The 20,731-nt window shown below is 43.5% G+C and overlaps 1 protein-coding gene across 1 annotated transcript in view; it reads right to left on the reverse strand.

The window, feature by feature from the left end:
* Window positions 1-1,815: 1,815 nt before the first annotated feature.
* The window catches only part of LOC147031826 (volume-regulated anion channel subunit LRRC8C-like), a 115,041-nt gene continuing 96,125 nt past the window's right edge, over window positions 1,816-20,731 (reverse strand). Inside the window, exons 13-14 of the mRNA XM_085850063.1 lie at window positions 17,452-17,742; window positions 1,816-2,362 (exon numbers count right to left, since the gene is read on the reverse strand). Coding sequence (XP_085706189.1) covers window positions 2,066-2,362; window positions 17,452-17,742 — 588 coding nt within the window. The 3' untranslated portion in view covers window positions 1,816-2,065. The remainder of the gene's footprint in view (window positions 2,363-17,451; window positions 17,743-20,731) is intronic.

Below are 20,731 nucleotides of genomic sequence, written 5' to 3' on the forward strand. Positions count from 1 at the left end.
GAGTGGGGGCCCTGAAGGCTTTGCCCCAATTCCGTCATCCACTGTGGTGCCCTGCAGAGGGCAGCCGCACAGGAGGTACTCCTTCGGAGTGGGTTTTCAATTTTCTTTGCGTTTTTCTTGTGTTTTACAGAGTGAAGCGTTTTACTGTGGCCGAACTGCAAATCCTGCCACAAACCTCCTAAAAATATATAGTCACCCAACTGCACTAGGACGTCCACAGACACAGTTGGGCATTACATATGGATAGCTGTTGGCTCACAAGGAGCTCCTCCACACTTTGGTGTTGTACAGGTTCAAATGTCCCATTTACACCCTCCTGATACTACAAGTGCTCTCTCACCCTGATCCACTTTGCCAACCAGCATGCTGTTGATGCTCCCCAAGATGTTTCACAGTTTCTACGAGACCATACCATCACTGTGACATTTCAAGAGCTTGGAGCACATTTGGGCCTCCTCTTTCCCAACTGTGCTGCGTTGCCTGTTGCCGAAATATCTTAGACGTCTCCACTGCTTCAAAGGTTCATCATTCGTCACCGCAGTCTTGTAAATTGTTGTGGTTGTAACCGGTAATTCCTCTAAAGTATTATCGCTCTTCATATCCTCTTGATCTCATCACCCTTCCAACATTCCTAAGTTGTCTTGCTTTCACTCCTTACATCTCCCCCTCACCCCACCCCCCAATCCATTTGATTTTGTTTTCCATTTATTTTCCTTGCTTTCTCTTGCATAAGAATTAGTGTCATTGATTATCCTGTGCACGCAAAGCGAAAAGCAGGCCTAAACAATCTGTTCACTTCTGTCTGTCTGTCCTGTCTACAAACGTCAGTTTATGATTGAGGAACATCTTCATTCGACAAAGGCATAAGCCCGTGGTCGCCTCCTCAAATTATACACCACCGGATCTACTGGTGCCACTTTCGACACAACCAGTCTTTCCAGCACTGCCATTTTTTATCAGTGATATTGCACTCTGACCACTCTCGGATGTTTATCAACCCAACGCATCTTTGGTCGACCTACCAAATAATGACATCCCTCCGGAAAGCCATCCGGAAAACCATGTTATATTTTGAACACGACTTGGAACATATATTGGAAAACAAACCCGTAGTTTAACAATACTCTGCCTCTGAGTTAGTGTGCCTCTGCCTCTGCCTCTGCGCACGTGTGGAGAGGTGTGAGATAATTATGTGCTGTATGCCTACCTGGTGTTCAAATAAAATTGAAAATCATTCCAAACAGGAAATTTACTGTTTTTAAGGATGTTATAAAGGACACAAACAACAGGCATGAAGAACAAAGGTAACATTAAATAAGTTGGTGTAAAAGACGCTGCATCAATGGCGGGAAACCCCAGAATTTTTCTTTTTTAAACAACCTTTAAAATCTTTATTTCTTTCAATTGAGCTATATACTTGAACACTGGAGAACACAAATTGCCTTCTTATCACTTTCAAAACCCTTCTGTTTAGCAGTACTTGGACAAAATATTACAGCATTTTTTTTGTCATCATAACCAATCAAATTTTCCAATTGGAAACCCTGCCCATGTACTTGTTTCTCAAGACAGTGCAGGGTAATGTATTCTATTAACTCTCTGCAATGGCCCACACATCTATTAGACATACGATATGTGGGGTAGAGAAGATGGGGCTGAAGACTAAGAAAGGGGAGAAAATAAGGAACGCGAAAGACCACAAATCTATGAGACCTTCTCTTTCCCACATATCATGATTATGAACTGGTTATTCATAGAAATGTTCACGTTCAACTCCACTGTAATCTTACAGATGATAAACTGAAACTGGTTTATTCTTTCATTTTAATTTGAAATGCCATCACATACAGTGCTGGAAAATATGTCATTGATTTTTAAAATTTGCTTCGGATTCACATCAGCGTATGTTCATTCCATGGGCAAACATCATTCAAGCATGTCAACCCCCAAGAGATAATCACCTGGGATTCGCACAGACTCGTGGAATCACCTTTAAAGGCAGCAAGAAAGTGATAAAGAAAGAAAGGAAGATAATCATCAAAATTGCCACCAAGTGAAAGGATATTTAAGAATGAATAGCACTGGATCGAGATAGGCTCGGATCAAGCATCAATTGTGAACGGACATCTTGCGGCAGACTAGCCAAATGGATATCTTCAGCAAGCAGACCACCAGGTCGACACAGGCCGGGGAGTGAGGCGAGTTCAGCTGGCAGGGATTCCAATGGGTTTCCACGTACATCTAGTAGGGAAAGGTTGACAAGATCCATGATGCGTGTTGGCATCTGGCGCAGACCATTTCCAGCGAGACGCAATGTCTGTAGACGCGAGCATAAAAATAGGCCGTCTGGGATTGTGGAAATCTGGAAGGTGAATGTGTCGGGGATTCAAGTTAGAAATGTATAATCAACTCATAATTTTCTTGACATGATACACTAACATTACGGAATAATTAATTCTCAGAGGTTTTAATCTAATTTAGGGATGTCCAGTTCCAGGTCTGTGTACGTGGGCATTGGATCTGTAGTTCCTCCTTCCAGTTATTCAAAGATAACTTTTCCAAAGTAGATCTATCGTGTCTTTCTGTTATATTTTCGTGGTGTTTTTTTTTTTTTTGTATACCTTGTCGAGGTTCGTGTGATTGCTAACACACAATGCACAGAAAGGGGGGCAGGTGACAAGAGGGGAGGGAGTGGGAAGGACAAAACAGTGTGGAACAGAGACATTAGGAGATCTGTGGAGGGGAGAGGGATGGGGCAGGGAACATGGGATATGCAAGATGGACATTACAGGGACTTTCAGGAAGGAATGCAGGGAATTTGAAGGAAGTGGTTTGGGGTGGATTATCGGGGGTAGAAAAGATCGAGGATTTGAATGGGGGATGATAAGAGGTCGTGGTGAACAGCTGTTTTGAAGGCCTGGAGGGAAGAATGGGATTGAACAGAGTGAGGGAGTTTAATCCAAAGGCGGGAAAAAAGAGGAATGAAAGAGTGAAGGTGAGCAGTGATTCGTGATTATGGTAATTTTACCAGAAAGGGGTTGTTGGCGGACCTTGAGCGCCCTGCAGAAAATGGTGGGGACAAATTGCAGACAAAGCAGGGGGGGCGAGACTGGAGAGGAGACGGTAGAAGACATAAAGACCACCGACCTGCCTGCGGTGAGAGAGTGAGAGTCCCAAAGACTCGGCCTCATGGCGGGAGATGCCAATGATCCGAAATGACTTGGTTTCCACAGCGTGAAGCCGAGAAAGGTGGGAGGCAGAAGCACCAGCCCAGAGGGGAGTGCAGTACTCCATCAGGCTGCGGATGAAAGCTTTCTATGTGGTCAGGAGCTCACGTGGGCCAAGAAAGGACTTTGCACGACGGAGAACTCCCAGTCGGCGACTGGCTTTGGAGGCCAGGTTGGAAATGTGGCTTTCCCAAGAAAGGACATGGCAGACAGTGAGACCCATAAGCTTTAAAGAAAGGACTTCTTCCAGAGGGTTGTTGAGAAAGTGGATGTGGGGGGGGGGGTGATTGCCAAATGGTCCTTTAGGAGAGACACAGTGAGAGTGTAAGATTTGTCCGGATTGAAAGACATGTTCCACATGTTGGACCAGTTTGTGATTTTATCCAGATCTGCAGTGAGCGAAGAAGCTGCTGCTTGCCGATCTGAGGGATGATAGATGGTACGGCAGAGGGTGGAGTCATCAGCAAAGAGATAAAGGATTTTCCAGAGAGTCGGAGAGATCGTTGATGAAAACCAGAAAAAAAACAGGGCCCAGAACACTCCCTTGAGGAACTCCAGCCTGGACAGGAAGAGGGGATGAAAGAACTCCATTTAGGGCCACTCGTTGACTGCGACAGTAGAGAAAATCTGCGAGCCATGAGTGGAGATGGCCTTGGATACCATAAGAAGAGAGTTTGGTGAGTAGGGCAGGGTGCCAGACCGTGTCAAAAGCATGCGATATGTCCAGGGATACAGCTCGATTTCATGTCTGCCATTGAGGACCTCCATCCATTGTTGGGAATGCAGAACCAGCATATCCATCGTCGAGTGACCTTGTCTGAAACCAAATTGATGATCGGAAATCAAGCCATTGGAGAAGAGGAAGGATTTAATGTCTGAAGCAATGATGGATTCCATAACCTTGCTCATGATTGGGAGAAGGCTAATTGGTCTGTAGTGGCAAGGATCTGTTTTTGCATCTTTTTATGCAGGGCAGTGATGTTTGCTGATTTCCAAGCAGATGGCAGATGACCTTGAGCAAATGAGAGGGTGAATAGAACAGAGTGAGGGTGACCAAGAGCAGCAGAGCAGGTTTTTAGGACACGTGGGCTGATGCCGTCTGGACCAGTTGCAGAATCTGAGTCGAGGTTTGAAAGCAAGCTCTCCACCTTGTCAGGAGAAAAGGACACAGAGTCCAGAGACAGTTGGGTGCAACTGGGTAAGGTGGATACAGAAAGCGATGGGTTTTGGACACAAGATTTTGATGCAAACACCGAATTTAGGTATTCAGCTTTTTCACGTGTGGTATCAGCAGTGTTGCCATTTGAGGTAAGGGAGGGATGGAGGGGGAACATACACCAGAAATAGATTTGATAAGATGCCACCAGGATTTGGAGGATGGAGAGAAGTTTGAGACTTCAGACTTGAGCTTCGAAAGATGTTGTTTTCTGGCTCTCCTGAGGGTAGATACACACTTGTTCTGAGCTTTATGGAAGGAACTGAGATTACCCTCAGTTGGGTTTGTTTTCCATGAGGCAAAGGCAAGTTGTTTCTTGGACAACTGCCTCACCACAAGCTTCAGTGAACCAAGGGCGGGAGGAAGGGTAGGACAACTGAAGACGAGAGGGGAAAAATCTGTGCATGAGGGAGAGCAAGTTTCTTTGAAAGAATTCCCAGGATGAGTTTATGTTTTAGAAAGTAGCGATGGAAGCCCAGTCTTGAAGTTTGATGGCTGCTTGGAGACCCTGCCAGTCGGCTTGAGTGAAATGCCAGACTCGACGGCGGTGAGGTGGTTCTCTGATAACAGCCGAGAGATGTCCACTTTGACAAGCACGTGGTCAGAAGAACCAATTGGTGCGGAGGAAGAACAGCAGATATTTTTAGGGAAATTTGTCAAAATCAGATCCAAAAGAGATGGAGTAACATTGGTTGAGATCCGGGTCAGGAAATTGACCGATTGTGTCAGTCCCAATGAGTTGCACAAAGCTTTTGCTGAAGTGCCATGACAGGTGAGAGAGGTACCCACACCTCGCCAACTGGCAAGATGACAAATAAAGTCACCATGAATGAGGAAGAGAGAGTTTGGATGAGAAGATAGAAGTTGGTCTATGTTTTCAGCGAGCGAGATGTAAATGGAGTCGTCACTGTTTGGTGGATGGTACAGTGCACACATAAATATGAGGTGGGAGTGGAGGGGAAGCCGTAGCCAGAGGTATTCCTGGGGGTGTGGGGGAGTGAGAGCAGTGCATGGAGAGTGAGGAATAGAGTCTTTGATGAAGAGAGCAACTCCACCACCAGGACGAAGCTCAGGTCTGTCATTCCGGAAGAGGGAGTAACCAGGGAGAGATACTTGGGAGTCAGAGACATCTTGAGGGAGGAAAGTTTCTCTTTGGCAGATTATGTCTGGTTTGTCAGTGGCAACCTGTATGGAAAGATCTGTAAGGTTTGAGCGAAGGCCCCAGATATTTGAGGTCCACACTGTTAATGAGGAGGGAGGGGAGGAGGCTTTGGGTGCAGGGGATGGGAGCGGAGGGGGAGGGTTGGACAAGGGAGGAGGGGGAAGGTAAGGAGGGTTGTTGAAAGAGTGTGGGGGGTTGTTGAATAGCACGGGGAGGGGGCCGGATGAGGAGGAGAAAAGGCTCTGTGGTGCTGGGGGAGAGGGGGCAGAAGGCAGTTGAGGATTTGAGGAGGTGGAGTGGTGGTCGTATGGCAGCTTAGCTGCCGGGGTAGCTATCATTTCTTGAAGTGCGACTGTGTCGCTGATGCAGTGCCCCTCTACCAGTACACACACTGGAACTGGTACTCATTTTGCCGACCTCGGAAGGATGACAGGCTGAGTCAACCCCCTGGTGTATTAATTCAGCGGCCGATGGGGCTTCAACTCAGGACCCTCGGATTCCAAGCCGCCACCCTCACCACTGAGCCAACACCAGGCTTCACAGGAGGTGGAGTGGTGAGAGGGCAGGGGAAGGAGGCAGCTTTGTGGATGAGAGGGGGGGAAACCTTGAGAAGGGTGAGGTTGGGGGGGTGAATGGTGGGAGAAGGGTGAGTGGGGAGACTTGAGGGAGAAAGGTGAGGGGGGAGTTTTTGAGAGAGGTGAGAGGGAGGCTTGGAGCGAGAAGGGTGTGACGGTTGCTTTGAGAGGGAGGGGTGATTTGGCACTGTAGTTGGAAAAAAATAATAGTTGATGGAATGTGAGCATTCATTGCAAACTGGGGTTAAAAAAAAAAAATTCGGTCAGAGATGCAATTAAAGACAATTCTTGATTGATGCAATAAAGGCGAATTAAGAGAATGGAGAGAAGAAACGCTGTAACAGTTGGATTTTTTTAGGCAAGGTGTGAAGGAAAGGTCGAACTGAAAGCAGTCTGTTGAAGTCGAAGAAGAGTAGTGCATTATGACACAGTCAACAGAACCACACGTGTGAAAGAGGAAGATGAAGCATTATAAGAGATCGTTTAAATTTTTATTATTATTAGTATTGTTTGAGAGAGTTTTCATCAGATTAGATAATGGAAGTGTAGAAAAAATTGTGAGGTGAATGGAGAATTTGGATCAGTAAACGCAGGGGGTGGAAACAGATCACGTGGTTATTGGAGAAGCACGTGACGATGGGAGGTGTATAGTCAAAAGTGAATTTATTTATTTATTTTAAATAAGGATTGCGTAACATTCGGAAGAGGGAAGGTTGAAGTAAAAACGTGGAGGTGTGTGGTGAATTTGGAACTGCAAACACAGAGTGAAGCTGCTGGGTCGATGAAATGTATCAGGAAGGGGATGGAAAGAGACACGTGGTTACAGGAGGTGTTTCGATCGAAAGGATACAAGGAAAATTATTAATTTTTGATGTATTTTTGAAGAATGGGTAAGATTCGGGAATGGAAGGTTGTTGGAAGAAATCGTGAAGGTGATGGTGAGAGAGGGTCAGCTCAAGTAGAATAAAGATGGTGTGCCGGCAAAAGGTGGAAGAAGAAGAAGAAGTGGAGGAAGAGAAGGATCGGGACTCGTGGGTGTGCAAGGATAAAGGTAGGTTTTTTTTGTTTGTTTGTTTGTTTGTTTGTTTGTTTGTTTGTTTGTTTGTTTGTTTGTTTGTTTGTTTGTTTGTTTTGGATTTAAGACAAGAAACAGAGTGTTTAGTTGAGAGGGATGGGGGAAAGTGGGGAAGATAGTAATTGAAGGTAATTGGGAGAGAATACAAATAAACACAATCGTACACCTAGAGGGGAAGGATGGGTCGGCCTCGAAGGACCCGGAAAGACATGGTCGACGAAAACTCACAAAATAGCACGATTTTTGAAACAAAACTGAACTAGGAACACACAGTAGCATGTAGGTGAGAAAATAAACAGTTAAAACGGGACAGATAACGACCGGAAACATAACTTTGAGATCGTCAGCAGAGTCCTGAAAGACCCTGCCGTCTCTCCAAACCCAGAACCAGAAGTCCCTCACCATATTGTCTGTGTTAAACCATACCGTGTGTTGTGTGGTCGAATTTGTGTGTGTGTGACTCAGGCCTGCCTGCCCATAAGGCCCTTGCTCACTGCCATGCAAATCTGTCTCTGCTCTGATGCCGCATGGCTCTTTCCACTTCTTTTCTCCTGAGTGTTGTCATTTCAATTTCCTCAACTTTATCCGATCCCCCTCCAACTTTTAATCAATCAAAAAAAAAATCACAAACTCAATCTGCCTGTACATCCTTCTGTCTGGACTTTCTCTCCTTCATTCTTTATCCCTTATTTTTCTCAATATCTCCAAATTGAATCTTCATTGAATGAAATGCTCCTTGTTTAAAAAACTTTCAATGATATTTTAAAATGCTTCACTTTCCTTATTTCAACATCAGGAACACTCCATGTGTTCTTGCTCTTCATTGTATTTATATTCTTGTTTTTCGTCACAAGACTTATTTACCAAACCTGTCTCACTCTAAAACGCTTTGTATGTCAACCCTCCTCCTGTACCGACAGCACCACTATCCTTCGTGCCTTCAACAATCTTTCATTCCACCCCTCCCATGATGTCTGTCTCCATATATTCAGATTGGGAATCTTTATAAGTCCAGTTTGCAGAGGGTCCACAAGGCAATCAATTCTCCTTCACATCCATCAATGGCATCAAATCACTCCATTTCAGTACCATACCCCACATCGGCGACATGCCTGTGTCCTTCCAACCCCACCCCTTCTATGTGTTCCCCTCTTCAGCATCCTTCCACTTCATGTTTCCTCTTTCTGCATTCACCCTCACACCACCTCCTCAAAACCTTCCCTTCACCCCACACCCTCACAGATTCGGCCCTATAACGCCCCTTCTCGCTCCTTTCCACATTTCTGCATCCTGCCAACAGCACCTCTTCCCTTGTCCTGAACTGTGTGAACCTCAAACATCTGAGGCCTCCACTCCAACCCGACATATCTCTCAATCGAGACCACTGTTGATAAACCAGACATCATTTGTTTAACACAATCCTTCCTCCCATAGAATATTACTGACTCCTTTATATTCCTCCCTGGCTGTTGTCTCCAAAGGTTTGACACATGAACCCCATCCTGTTGGTGAATTCGCACTGTACATCAATAATTCCATTTCTTACTCTCCATGTACTTCCCTTACACCTCCCAAACTACAGGAATACCTCTGGCTGCAACTTCCCTCTGCTCTCACCTCCTGTTTGTATGTGTGTTGTTCCATCCTCCAAACAGTGAGGACTCCATCTACATCTCTCTGAGATGACATGGACCAACTTTTGACCACTCATCCCAACTCTCTCTTCCTCATATGTGGCAATTTCAATTGTCACCATGCCACTTTACTGGGTGTTGGTACCACTCTTACCAGCCATCGCACTTCAGCAAAGGACCTCTGTGACTCCATGGGACTGACTCAATCTGTGAACTTTCTCACCTGGATTTCTGCCAATGGCAAATCCTCCCTTCCAGATTTGGTAATGATAAACCTCCCCGCTAATGTCTCCTGCTCTTCCTCTGATCCATTTGGTTCATCTGATCATGTGCTTGTGAGAGTCAAGATCTCTTTGGCTATTCTCAGAGAGCCACCTCACCGTCGGTGAGTCTGGCAGTTCACTCAGGCATACTGGCAGGAACTGCAAGCAGCCATCTCACTTTTTTTATAAAAGGTCTAAGGCTCGTAATGGAGCTGCCACACACATACATGTACATACTGCCAAAACAAACATTTAACACAGCCACTGAGCTTGGGGGAAGTGCTTTCACTTCCCGGAATACTCTGGGTAACAGTGACGTCACAACAATGGCGCCGTTTTTCTCACCGCACTTGGCGGGGCATTTCCTCGTGAAGAATTTCCTCCTCCCCGTGGATGCCAACTGATGGGGATTGTCCATGCTCCATCCATTTAAATGCTGAGCGTCAAGCAAGGAAGCAGCAAGTCCCATTTCTGAAGTATTTGGTACGACTCTGCCAGGGTTCGAGCTGCTGACGTCCCAGACTCAGAGCGGACGCTTTAACCAACACATTTCATGACTGGTGTTCTCTAACTCCCACCCCTGATATTAACTCAGCCTGGGAATTCTTCAACAGAATCCTGCTCTCTCTTATGCACAGATTATCCCATCTTGTCTTCAGTTATCTTACCCTTCTTCCCTCTCATGGTACACTGAATCTTGTGGTGAGGCAGCTGCCTTGAACCAACTCGCAATTTAAAATAAACATTCGTAAAGTTATTGTACTTTTCCAATGTCTCCTTTGCTGTTCTTTCATTCCCTTGCTTGTTGCATCAATCAGTTTCTCCACTGCACGACTGTCAGTATATTTCCTTTTTACCCTCTGCCATCTTGTCACCTTACCCATGAGCCGACATTTCATATACAAAATCAAAAAAATAAAACTCTCTGTAATGTTTAATCATGTTCAATTTCAGGCTGCCCTGGGTTGTTCAGAAAGTGATAACGAGTTGGCCAGTAACATGATGAAGTGGCATCAAAATGCAAGGGTGTTTGCTTACCCTCCTGTATGTACTATGGTATAATTTGTTGTGTTGTTCGACGATTGTATACATATAAATAATATATGCCTTTAGATTTTCGATTCTCTGTACAGAAATGCCCATAATTTGTTCAAGCAAGTTTCAACACTAAGTCAAGTAGAAATTCAAAGTGAACTACAAGGGCACCCGGTAGAGCGCATACCTCCGGCACTCAATGCCTGATCCACAAGAACATATCGGGCTCAATACATTTTTGAAATGTCATGCTGTACAGTACTATATCGTTTTTGGCCCTATCAACAGTGAAGAATCACTTTAGAAATTTAATCATTCTCCTATCTGGATCTGGATCTTCACCAAAATTGAATCAATTCTTCCTTGTCACACACCCAATACGTCCATCAAGTCTCGTTCGAATCCTTCCACAACTTTTTGAGATATCCTGCACACAGACAGACAGACAGACAGACAGACAAACAGAAAGGGGTGAAAACATAACCTCCTTTACCTTCGATGGCGGAGGTAATAATGGGATAAGATTGGGAATGGATGCAGCAACAGCTGGTAATGTAGCAAGAACTGTTTGTACAGTTTAATTGCCTCATTACTGCTTCATTTTTACGATTTGAAGTAAATGAACTTCATGAATAAACCGAGCTAAATTTTTGCCACTTCCACTTGGTTATTACTTGGCGAAATCTTCGATTTTGTCAAGTATGTTGGTCTGTTCCGTTTGTTGGTTTGTTTGTTTGTTTGTCTGGTCGTCTACAGCCCAAACGGCTGGACCAGTCGTTCTTAAATTTTTACACCTGATAGGCAATCCACCTGGGACGGTCCGCATCCAAACCCCGTCTTAATCGGACTAAACGTCACGACGTGACGTCACACAACATGAAAACACATTTTTGGACATAACTCGGTGACCGGAAGCCGTAGCGACTTCCGGTTGACGCCAAATTAAACTTCATTCAAATATCTAAATGATTACTAAATGCATCTTGTTACAAATTACGCATAGTTTTCGCAAGCATATGATGTCAAAGCTTTGCCTATTGACGTCATTTTAAAAAAAAATATATTTACGCTCGTGTGCAGCCAAAACTACTGAAGCAATCGTTCTCAAATTTTAACACGTGATGGCCAATCTTGCTGAAATTGTCTGGGATCAAATCACGTCATAATCGCACTTAACGTCACGACGTTGCGTCAAAAAAAGGTGAAAACAAGCTTTTGAACATAATTCAGTAACCGGAAGTCGTAGCGACTTCCTGTTGACGCCAAAACAAACTTCAATGGAATATCTAAATGTTTTAAAATGCATGTTAGTACAAATTATGCACAGTTTTCGCAAGCGGATGACGTCAAAGTTTTTAGCTATTGGCGTGATTTAAAAAAAATTCTATTCGTTCTACAGGTCACCATTCTTAACCGATTTGGATGAAATTTTAACAGCTGATAGAAATCCACAGTGCAAAAAGATATGTGACTTTTAGTGATGTTCAAGATCAGGATCTGGATTCTGCATCACTTTATATTATCGCCCATTAGAAACCAATGGGGAATTTTGTGAATTGCACATGGCTATTTCTCAAACAGTTTTGCAGTTATTAAATTGAAAATTATACTGTCTATTTATGCATGTCATATTAACATGTGTACAAAGTTTGATCGAAATTGACCCAAGGTCAAGGTCAGGGTCACCCAAAACATGAAAAACACATATAAAATACGTGTTTTTTGTTTTACAACATATTTCAAACCTGATAACGGGATCGTAAAGCTGGTTGAAAAGCAATGTTCCTTGGTATTTTCAAATATTTTCTACGATCAGAATGAAGACAACAAGCACCGATGATAAGTTGTTGAATGTCACATGGTGGCTTTAAATGAGTTGTGAAAATTTTCAATCTGCTGCCGTTGCCATGACAACGCGCGCCTGATAATTGTTGTTTGTGACGTCGCGTCATTTTATTAATGTACGAACAAATAAACACCACACATTCCATGACATTACAGCTTGGACCACCACACGGAAAGGTCAACTAATTCGTCAAGTGTCGTGCTAAGCACAATTTTTTTCATTGTTTTGTTTGTTTGTTTGTTTGTCTGTTTGTTTGTCCGCACAAAACTTTCATGTTGTTCTCCACAACCATTTGTCGGATTGAGATGAAATTCTCACCATTAGTGCGGCTGCTCATGTAGCATGTTGTAATCATAATTATAACGGCATCGGTCATGTGGTGTGGCAGCCATATTTGAAACATGGAAAAAACTTTGGACCTCTGTATCTCTGAAACTGCACCAACGAAAAAATTGAAGCTTGGCACATAGCAGGTACTCCTCATGCGGAATGAGTGATTTTTCTATGACATCAAAAGAGCCCTCGTTATGACGTGCATAAGTAGAACGCCACATCCGATTAGTATTAAAAATTTTGAGGGTCATCTCGGGATAAAATGGTCCACAAAAATTTTTTGACGACGTCATCGGTCACGTGATTCGGCAACCATATTGGTTTTTGTTTTTTTTAACCTTCAAAAATCTTCTCTAAAATGGTTGAAAATATCGAGGCGAAACTTTACACATATGACCACCTATCCATGAGAAACAAGAGGGTCAGACATATGATGTCATAGGTCACATGGTTTGGCAGCCATATTGGATTTACCCTGAATCTTATAAAAAAAATACACCACTCAAAAGAAGTCCTGGCGAGGGTATGCAATCTCTGCTCTTTTTATTGTTGTTATGTTGTATTCTAAACTGTTCAGCGTGGTGGAGGTATACACTCTAACAAGTGCCGTTCTAGTTGTATTTTGTTGCTGTAAAGGTTCAAATACATTTTGAACAAATTTCCCTGACAATATCTGCTGCTCTTCCTTCGCTCCAATTGGTTCTTCTGACCACGTCTTTGTCAAAGTGGACATCTCTCTGGCTGTTATCAGAGAACCACCTCACCGCCGTCGAGTCTGGCATTTCACTCAAGCCGACTGGCAGGGTCTCCGAGCAGCCATCAAACTTACAGACTGGTCTCCTATCACTACTTTCTCAAACATCAACTCATCCTGGGAATTCTTTCAAAGAAACTTGCTCTCCCTCATGCACAGATTTATCCCCTCTCGTGTTCAGTTGTCCTACCCTTCCTCCCGCCCTTGGTTTACTGAAGCTTGTGGCGAGGCAGTTGTCCCGAAACAACTTGCCTTTGCCTCATGGAAAGCAAACCCAACTGAGGGCAATCTCAGTTCTTTCCACAAAGCTCGGAACAAGTGTGTATCTACCCTCAGGAGAGCCAGAAAACAACATCTTTCTCATCTCAAGTCTGAACTCTCAAACCTCTCTCCCTCCTCAAAATCCTGGTGGCGTTTAATCAAATCTGTTTCTGGTGTATGTTCCCCCTCCATCCCCTCCCTTACCTCAAATGGCCGCACTGCTGATTCCACACGTGATAAAGCTGAATGTCTAAACTCGGTGTTTGCAGCTAAATCGTGTGTCCTAAACCCATCACTATCTCTACCCACTTTACCCAGTCGCACCCAACTGTCCCTGGACTCTGTATCGTTTTCTCCTGACAAGGTGGAGAGCTTGCTTTCAAACCTCGAGTCAGATTCTGCAACCGGTCCAGACGGCATCAGCCCACGTGTCCTCAAAGCCTGCTCTTCTGCTCTTGCTCACCCTCTCTCTGTTCTATTCACCCTCTCATTTGCCCAAAGTCATCTGCCATCTGCTTGGAAATCTGCGAACATCACTGCCCTGCATAAAAAAGGTGCAAAAACAGATCCCTGTAACTACAGACCAATCAGCCTTCTCCCAATCATCAGCAAGGTGATGGAATCCATCATCGCCTCAGATATGAAATCCTTCCTCTTCTCCAATGGCTTGATTTCCAATCATCAATTTGGTTTCAGACCAGGTCACTCTACCCTGGATATGCTGCTTCTGCTCTCCCATCAATGGATGGAGGTCCTCAATGCCAGACAGGAAATCCGAGCCGTATCCCTGGACATATCATGTGCTTTTGACACAGTCTGGCACCCTGCCCTACTTACCAAACTCTCTTCCCATGGTATTCAAGGCCATCTCCACTCATGGCTCGCAGACTTCCTCTCCTGTCGCAGTCAACGTGTGGCCCTAAATGGAGTTCTTTCATCCCCTCTTCCTGTGCAGGCTGGAGTTCCTCAAGGTAGCGTTCTGGGCCCTGTTCTTTTTCTGGTTTTCATCAATGATCTCTCGGACTCTCTGGAAAATCCTCTATTTCTCTTTGCCGATGACTCCACCCTCTGCCGTACCATCTGTCATCCCTCAGACCGGCAAGCAGCAGCTTCTTCGCTCACTGCAGATCTGGATAAAATCACCAACTGGTCCAACACGTGGAACATGTCTTTCAATCCAGACAACTCTCACACTCTCACTATGTCTCTTCGAAAGGACCGTTTACAAAACCCCCCCATCCACTTTCTCAACAATCCTCTGGAAGAAGTCTTTTCTTTCAAGCTTCTAGGTCTCACTATCTGCCATGACCTTTCCTGGGAAAGTCACATTTCCAACCTCGCCTCAAAAGCCAGTTGGCGACTGGGAATCCTCCGTCGTGCAAAGTCCTTCCTCGGCCCTCTTGAGCTCCTGACCACTTACAAAGCTTTTGTCCGTAGCCTGATGGAGTACTGCTCTCCCCTCTGGGCTGGTGCTCCTGCCTCCCACCTTTCTTGGCTTCACGCTGTCGAAACCAGGGCATTTAAGATCATCGGCATCTCCCGCAATGAAGCTGAGTCTTTGGGCCTCTCACTCAATCACCGCAGGTTGGTCGGTGGTCTTTCTGTCTTCTACCGACTCCTCTCCAGCTTTGCGCCCCTGCTCTCTCTGCGATTTGTCCCCACCACATTTCCACGGGGCGCTCAAGGTCCGCCAACAACCCCCTTCTGGTAAAACTACCAAAATCACGAATCACTGCTCATCTTCACTCTTTCATTCCTCTTTTTTCCCGCCTTTGGATAAACTTCCTCACTCTATTCTTTCCCATTCTTCCCTCCAGGCTTTCAAAACAGCTGTTCACCACCACCTCTTATCTTCCCCCATCCAAATCCTCGATCTTTTCTACCCCCGATAATCCACCCAAGCCCACTTCCTTCATTTCTCCTGCTTTCCTTCCTGAAAGTCCCTGAAATGTCCATCTTCTCTTCGCATGTTCCCCGTCCCATCCCCATCCCTCTCCCTTCCACAGTTCACCTAATGTGTCTGTTCCCCAATGTTTTGTCCCTTCCACTCCCGCCCCTCTTGTCTCATGCCTCCTTGCTGTGAGTTGTGTGTTAGCTCTCATACGAACCTCGACCAAGGTATACAAAAAAAAAAAAAATACATGTATGATGACATCAGCACAGTCTGTTCCTGTTACTTGTCATATGTTTCAGTGTTTCAACTGGTCCATTAATCCATGCAGTGTCATAGGATGCCAGACTATAGAGTCCCATCTTGGGGAGTTGCAGTTCTTAGAGATAGTCAGTATAGGAATTTTGAATTTGGCCAGTGTACCAGTGATATCTCACCTCCTCTTTGTCAAAATAAATTATGCGATCTTTAATGATTCACCAGCAATTGATGCTCACTGACGGGTCCACAGCTTAATTCCCCACCCAAGATATTACACACTCATTAATTCAATGCCCTGCCTATGAAGTACCAATCAGACAGTTTATAGTCAGACCGATAATCAAATCCATACGAGCAAAATCGAAGGCAAATGTGTCACCTGTGCATCAGATTTTAAGACAATCTCACGGAGATTTCTTAACACCCAAGCAGAGACTTCAAAGTTTCAGAATTTAATTTGATGTTGCAGTACGGTAATTGGACAAAACTTATTTACCTTTGGAAGTCATTCTGTGTACATTTCTACCTCCTGCATCTATGTACACTTTGTTTTTTTTTTGTTTTTTTTGAAGAATGAGGGTGTCTGGCAGGATGGTGCAGAGGTATTTGACTTACCTCTGTGCTTTCTAGTTTGTGTTTTATTTTTGTGGCCTGACTATAAGCTGCAGGATTGGTGCTTTCCAGACAGGGTGTTGCATCACAAAATATGCTGTCCCTTGAATTGATGTTAAGCTGGGTTTCCCGTCTGCTTGCGTTAAGCTGTCATGGTGGAGGTTAAACATTCCACGGTGTCGTTCGCAAAAATTAGGCGAAGTATTGCTGTTACTCTAGCCAGAATTCAAAATTCCTGCTCTAATCAGATCCAGTTAAATATCATATACCTGGCCAGTCGGTTCGTGAAGAACTGGTCAAAACTTACACCACGGCTGACCCGACAAAAACATGGGAATTGTGGCTTTGTACTCATGATAACTTCAGAACTACAGCTATAAATACGGAATTCTTGAATTCTTAAAAATGGAATTCTTGATATTCTTGGTCACACTGTCTTCAATAACGAAATGGTATTCTAACATCTACTTTTCACTAATGGCCAACAGGCACTTGTTCTCAACAACAGGTATAATTTAATCTTGATAAATCGATCAATAGGGATTGCTTATCTATGTCAAAACACTATCAAAACACAATTATGGCAATATTCATAACAGATCCTATAAATACTAGGATATTGAGATGGGCAAGTCAGCAAGAACAGAGAGATTAAATCTTTAAGCTTCAACCAAAATAGTGAATTAAATGTTGGAAAATTAGGAGCTATGTTGTGGACAGGCGGACGATTCAATTTTCCACATCAGAAAGCCATGATGGACAACAATTGAGAGAGAGAGACTGAGACTGAGACTGAGACTGCATTATCACATCCATCATGTGACCTAAGTCCTTGGCCTTTGTGTAATATACATTGTCTCCTTATGTTTTATCCTTCATATAATGTATTTACAATTTCCTTCATTCAACCTTCGACACTTCAGATTTTTATTTGGCGAAAACATTTGATGTAATGCCGTTCACGTGCTACAACAAAACATAGAGAGGGGTAGAGGTATCAGGAGTGGACGTAGACCTGGAGGGCAGAGGAGGAGGAGGATGTCTATGGGGAGAACTTGATAGATAAGGTATTAGAACATGTATGTGGGAGAGGGTTGAAAATCACCGGAAGCACAAGTAAAAAAGTGATTGGGAGAAAGAAGATGGGAAATATAGGAAGAACCCATCCATGTGTTTAATTCAATAAATATTGTTTCCAAAGCAGCCTCTCCAACTTAGGCAACATATACTGTATATTAGAAAAACAACAACTCCATATTGTTCTTTTTTGCCCATGATAATTAATTAATGACACCTTCCCAAGCACCTTGTTGTCTCCAACATCGAGAAGCTGAAGGTTCTGGAATGCAGCGACCTGAGCTGGCAGGGTAGTGAGCAAGTTGCGAGCAAGGGAAAGCTCTCTCAAGCGTACGCAAAAGAAGAGGCCTGATGGCAAACTCCGCAGAGAGTTTGCAGTGACATCCAGTGCCTCAAGGCTTCTGAGGAACCGTAAGTGGTCAGGCAACGTGGTAAGGCGGTTACGAGGTACATGGAGCGACGTTAAGCCCCAAAGAGATTCCAGCGAAGACAGCTCATCAAGTGATTGCAGGCCATTGTCCTATGGAACAGATATGTCCATTGGTATTTTACCTGCTCTGTACGGCAGCAAGAGGGGTAAAGTTCAGATCTAAGTCAACCAAACATGCAGTTTGTGCATCTACTGTCACTCGCATTTGCGACAAAATGCCTAGTCATTATTCAGTGGACGCAAAGCGAAAAGCGGGGTGAAGCGATTGGTTCACTTTGTCTGTCTCTGTCTGTTTACAAACGTCAGTTTATGATCGAGGAACAACTTGATTTGAATTGAATATTATATTTTGAACACGAATCGGAACAAGAATCAGAAAATGAACCTGTAGTTTAACAGTCACCTACTATGGCTCTGAATTAGTCCTGATAGTGCATGCACAGAGAGAAGTGAGATTTATTTAATTTATTTTTTTACTCTGTCTGCCTGTCTGGCAGTCAAACAACATTGAAAATCAAATAACAAACAAGAAAATTACTGCTTTTAAAGACATTATAAAGAACACAAACAACAGGCATGAAGAACTAATGTGACGTGTTAAATAAGGTGGTGTAAAAGACATTGCATCAATGGCCTCCTCATGTTTTATCCTTCTGAAAACAAAATTCTTTAACATTTAAAATCTTAATTTTATTTCACCAAGACCTGTAAGACCCAAAAAACCCTGAGGACCCAAAAGTCCCAAAAAGTTCCCAAAGTCCCAGAGGACCCAAAAGTCTCTGATGATCCAAAAATTGAGGACCCAAGAGTCCTAAAAAGTTCCCGAGGACCCAAAACTCCCAAAAAGCTCCCAAGGACACAGAAGACGCAAAGACTCCTAGACTCTGTAGACTCTGTAGACACCTGTTCTTCATTGATCCAAAAGTCCCAAAAAGTTCCACACGCAATTGGAACCTGAGTCAACATATGCTGTATATTAAAAAAAAAACAACTCCATAGTGTTCTTTTTTGCCCATAATAATTAACTATTGTCACCTTCCCAAGCACCTTGTTGTCTCCAACATCAAGAAGCTGAAGGTTCTGGAATGCAGCCACCTGAGCTGACAGGGTAGTGAGCAGGGTATCGGCAAAAGTGGCCCCCTTCTAAAAATTAGAGAATATCACTGCTGTAGAACCTTTAAGACTCGACGATACTACAAAAAAACCCTTGGTGGCCTAAAGTGCAGCCCCTGACGTGCGGCTGATAATACACAAATGTGAAAACACTCCATCCAAATCCACCTGAAATGCCATCAAATTGACCCAATGGTTTCGAAGGAGTGTTCCAATACGAAGTCTGAAAGTAACATCACAACATAAGTAGATGGCAGGAAACAAACAATAATACTCGCAGCCCGGTAACCACAATGAAAAAAGAAGAGTATTTGGAGTCGGGGACTCATAGCAGCCATTTTGGAGTCCTGCAGGCAGTGTGGCGGCTCTCACACTGATGTCTTATTGACAAAACCGGCCCCCCTTTGTCAAAAATAGTGAAGATCACTGCTGTAGACCCTTTAAGACTCGACTATACGACAAAAAAAATCCGTTAGAATCCCCATGTTTTGAACGCATGCCATGTTAACGTATATAAAGCAACTTAATACGTCCTTCCACCGTGGCGTGCCATTCCAATTTCAAAATAAATAACAAAAACAATGATAACATTGTAAGAGAGAAGATATTAATTAACATTGATCATATTTAACATGTGGGCATCGTGAAAGTCGAGCTAATAATCAAGCAGAACAGCAAGGCGGGTTACTGGATGCAACAAGGCTGTGAAGAGCAATGCAAATTTGTTCCATCGGACCAACGGGCCCGCCGGTGGTTTTAAAATAACGTTGTATAACTCTGTAAAGGATCAATTTGCTTTGACAAACGGAACTTTACAATGATCGTGCTTTCTGCCTCCCGAATCAGCTTGTGTAAAAAATTTTAATCCAGTATTTATCAGGCGAACGAATGCTCATTTGATTTGATGACAAATTCAGTTTGCTGGTTGCGTTATCAATGAGGGGCAGCTACGACACAGATGAACTTTTAACTGAAACTGAAAGAGTCAATCAAAAGACAGAAAAAAAAAAACTTTAAATTTCCAGCTGTTTTCAATTTTTAAAAAAATGACCATTTATTATGATTGAAAGATTAAAGATGATAGTTTCCATTTATGGACATTTCAAATTTTTGTTTTTCCCACGATGGCACATCTCAAAAGCCAACGCAATATGACGGAACACCCCCTGATATTTGCATGAAATTTGTGTGTGAAAAACGGATATTTTGAACTTTCGACAGCGAACAGTGCGTCACGTATTGTGTGACGTCAATTTGTCGCTGACGGCCGAGCAAACAGGACAGCAGTTGGGTTGAAATACAGAAGACTTTGACATAGTTCTCCAATCGTTTTATTATGATGAATGTACACAACGTTTCGACAGGCAACGCGAACCCCCCCAAAAAAAAAACGATTCTGTGTGTGCAACTGTCTTCATCTGATCTATAGATTACTTGTCCAATCTAAGATGAGTAATCTACAAGCCTGATGGATGAGTAATCTATAAAGGTGGTCCAGTATGAGCAATGTATAGGCCAAGTCCAGGATGAGTAATCCATAAACCCAGTTCGGCATGAGTGATGTATCGGCCTGATGAAGGCAGTTGCACATACAAATCGCTTTTTGGTTTGTGTCGGCTGTCGAAACGTTGCATTTATAAATCTTAATTTATAAAAAAGGTTGAAGAACTATGTCATCGAGGTGTGTGTGTGTATTATAACAAAAATATAACTCAGACAACACAAGAATACATATGAAAGAGTCGTCCACAATTTTCCCAGAGTGTTATTGGCTGGCAATGATTGGCAGACATCAGGAAAACGACGTTTTGCAATCACAATAAAGCAATAATGCAGCAAAATAAATACAATGTGGAGCAGATGTGAAGTTCATAAATTGCAACAAAGATGTATGAGGATAGATTTATAGTTACTTGTAATTTGTGGAACTACGGTACTGCATTCGTTAAGTACCATGGTAGAGACC

Source organism: Eptatretus burgeri, chromosome 2 (genome assembly GCF_056783735.1).
Source record: "Eptatretus burgeri isolate ZD-2024b chromosome 2, Ebu_testis_v1, whole genome shotgun sequence".
In the NCBI taxonomy this organism is placed as follows: Eukaryota; Metazoa; Chordata; class Myxini; order Myxiniformes; family Myxinidae; genus Eptatretus; species Eptatretus burgeri.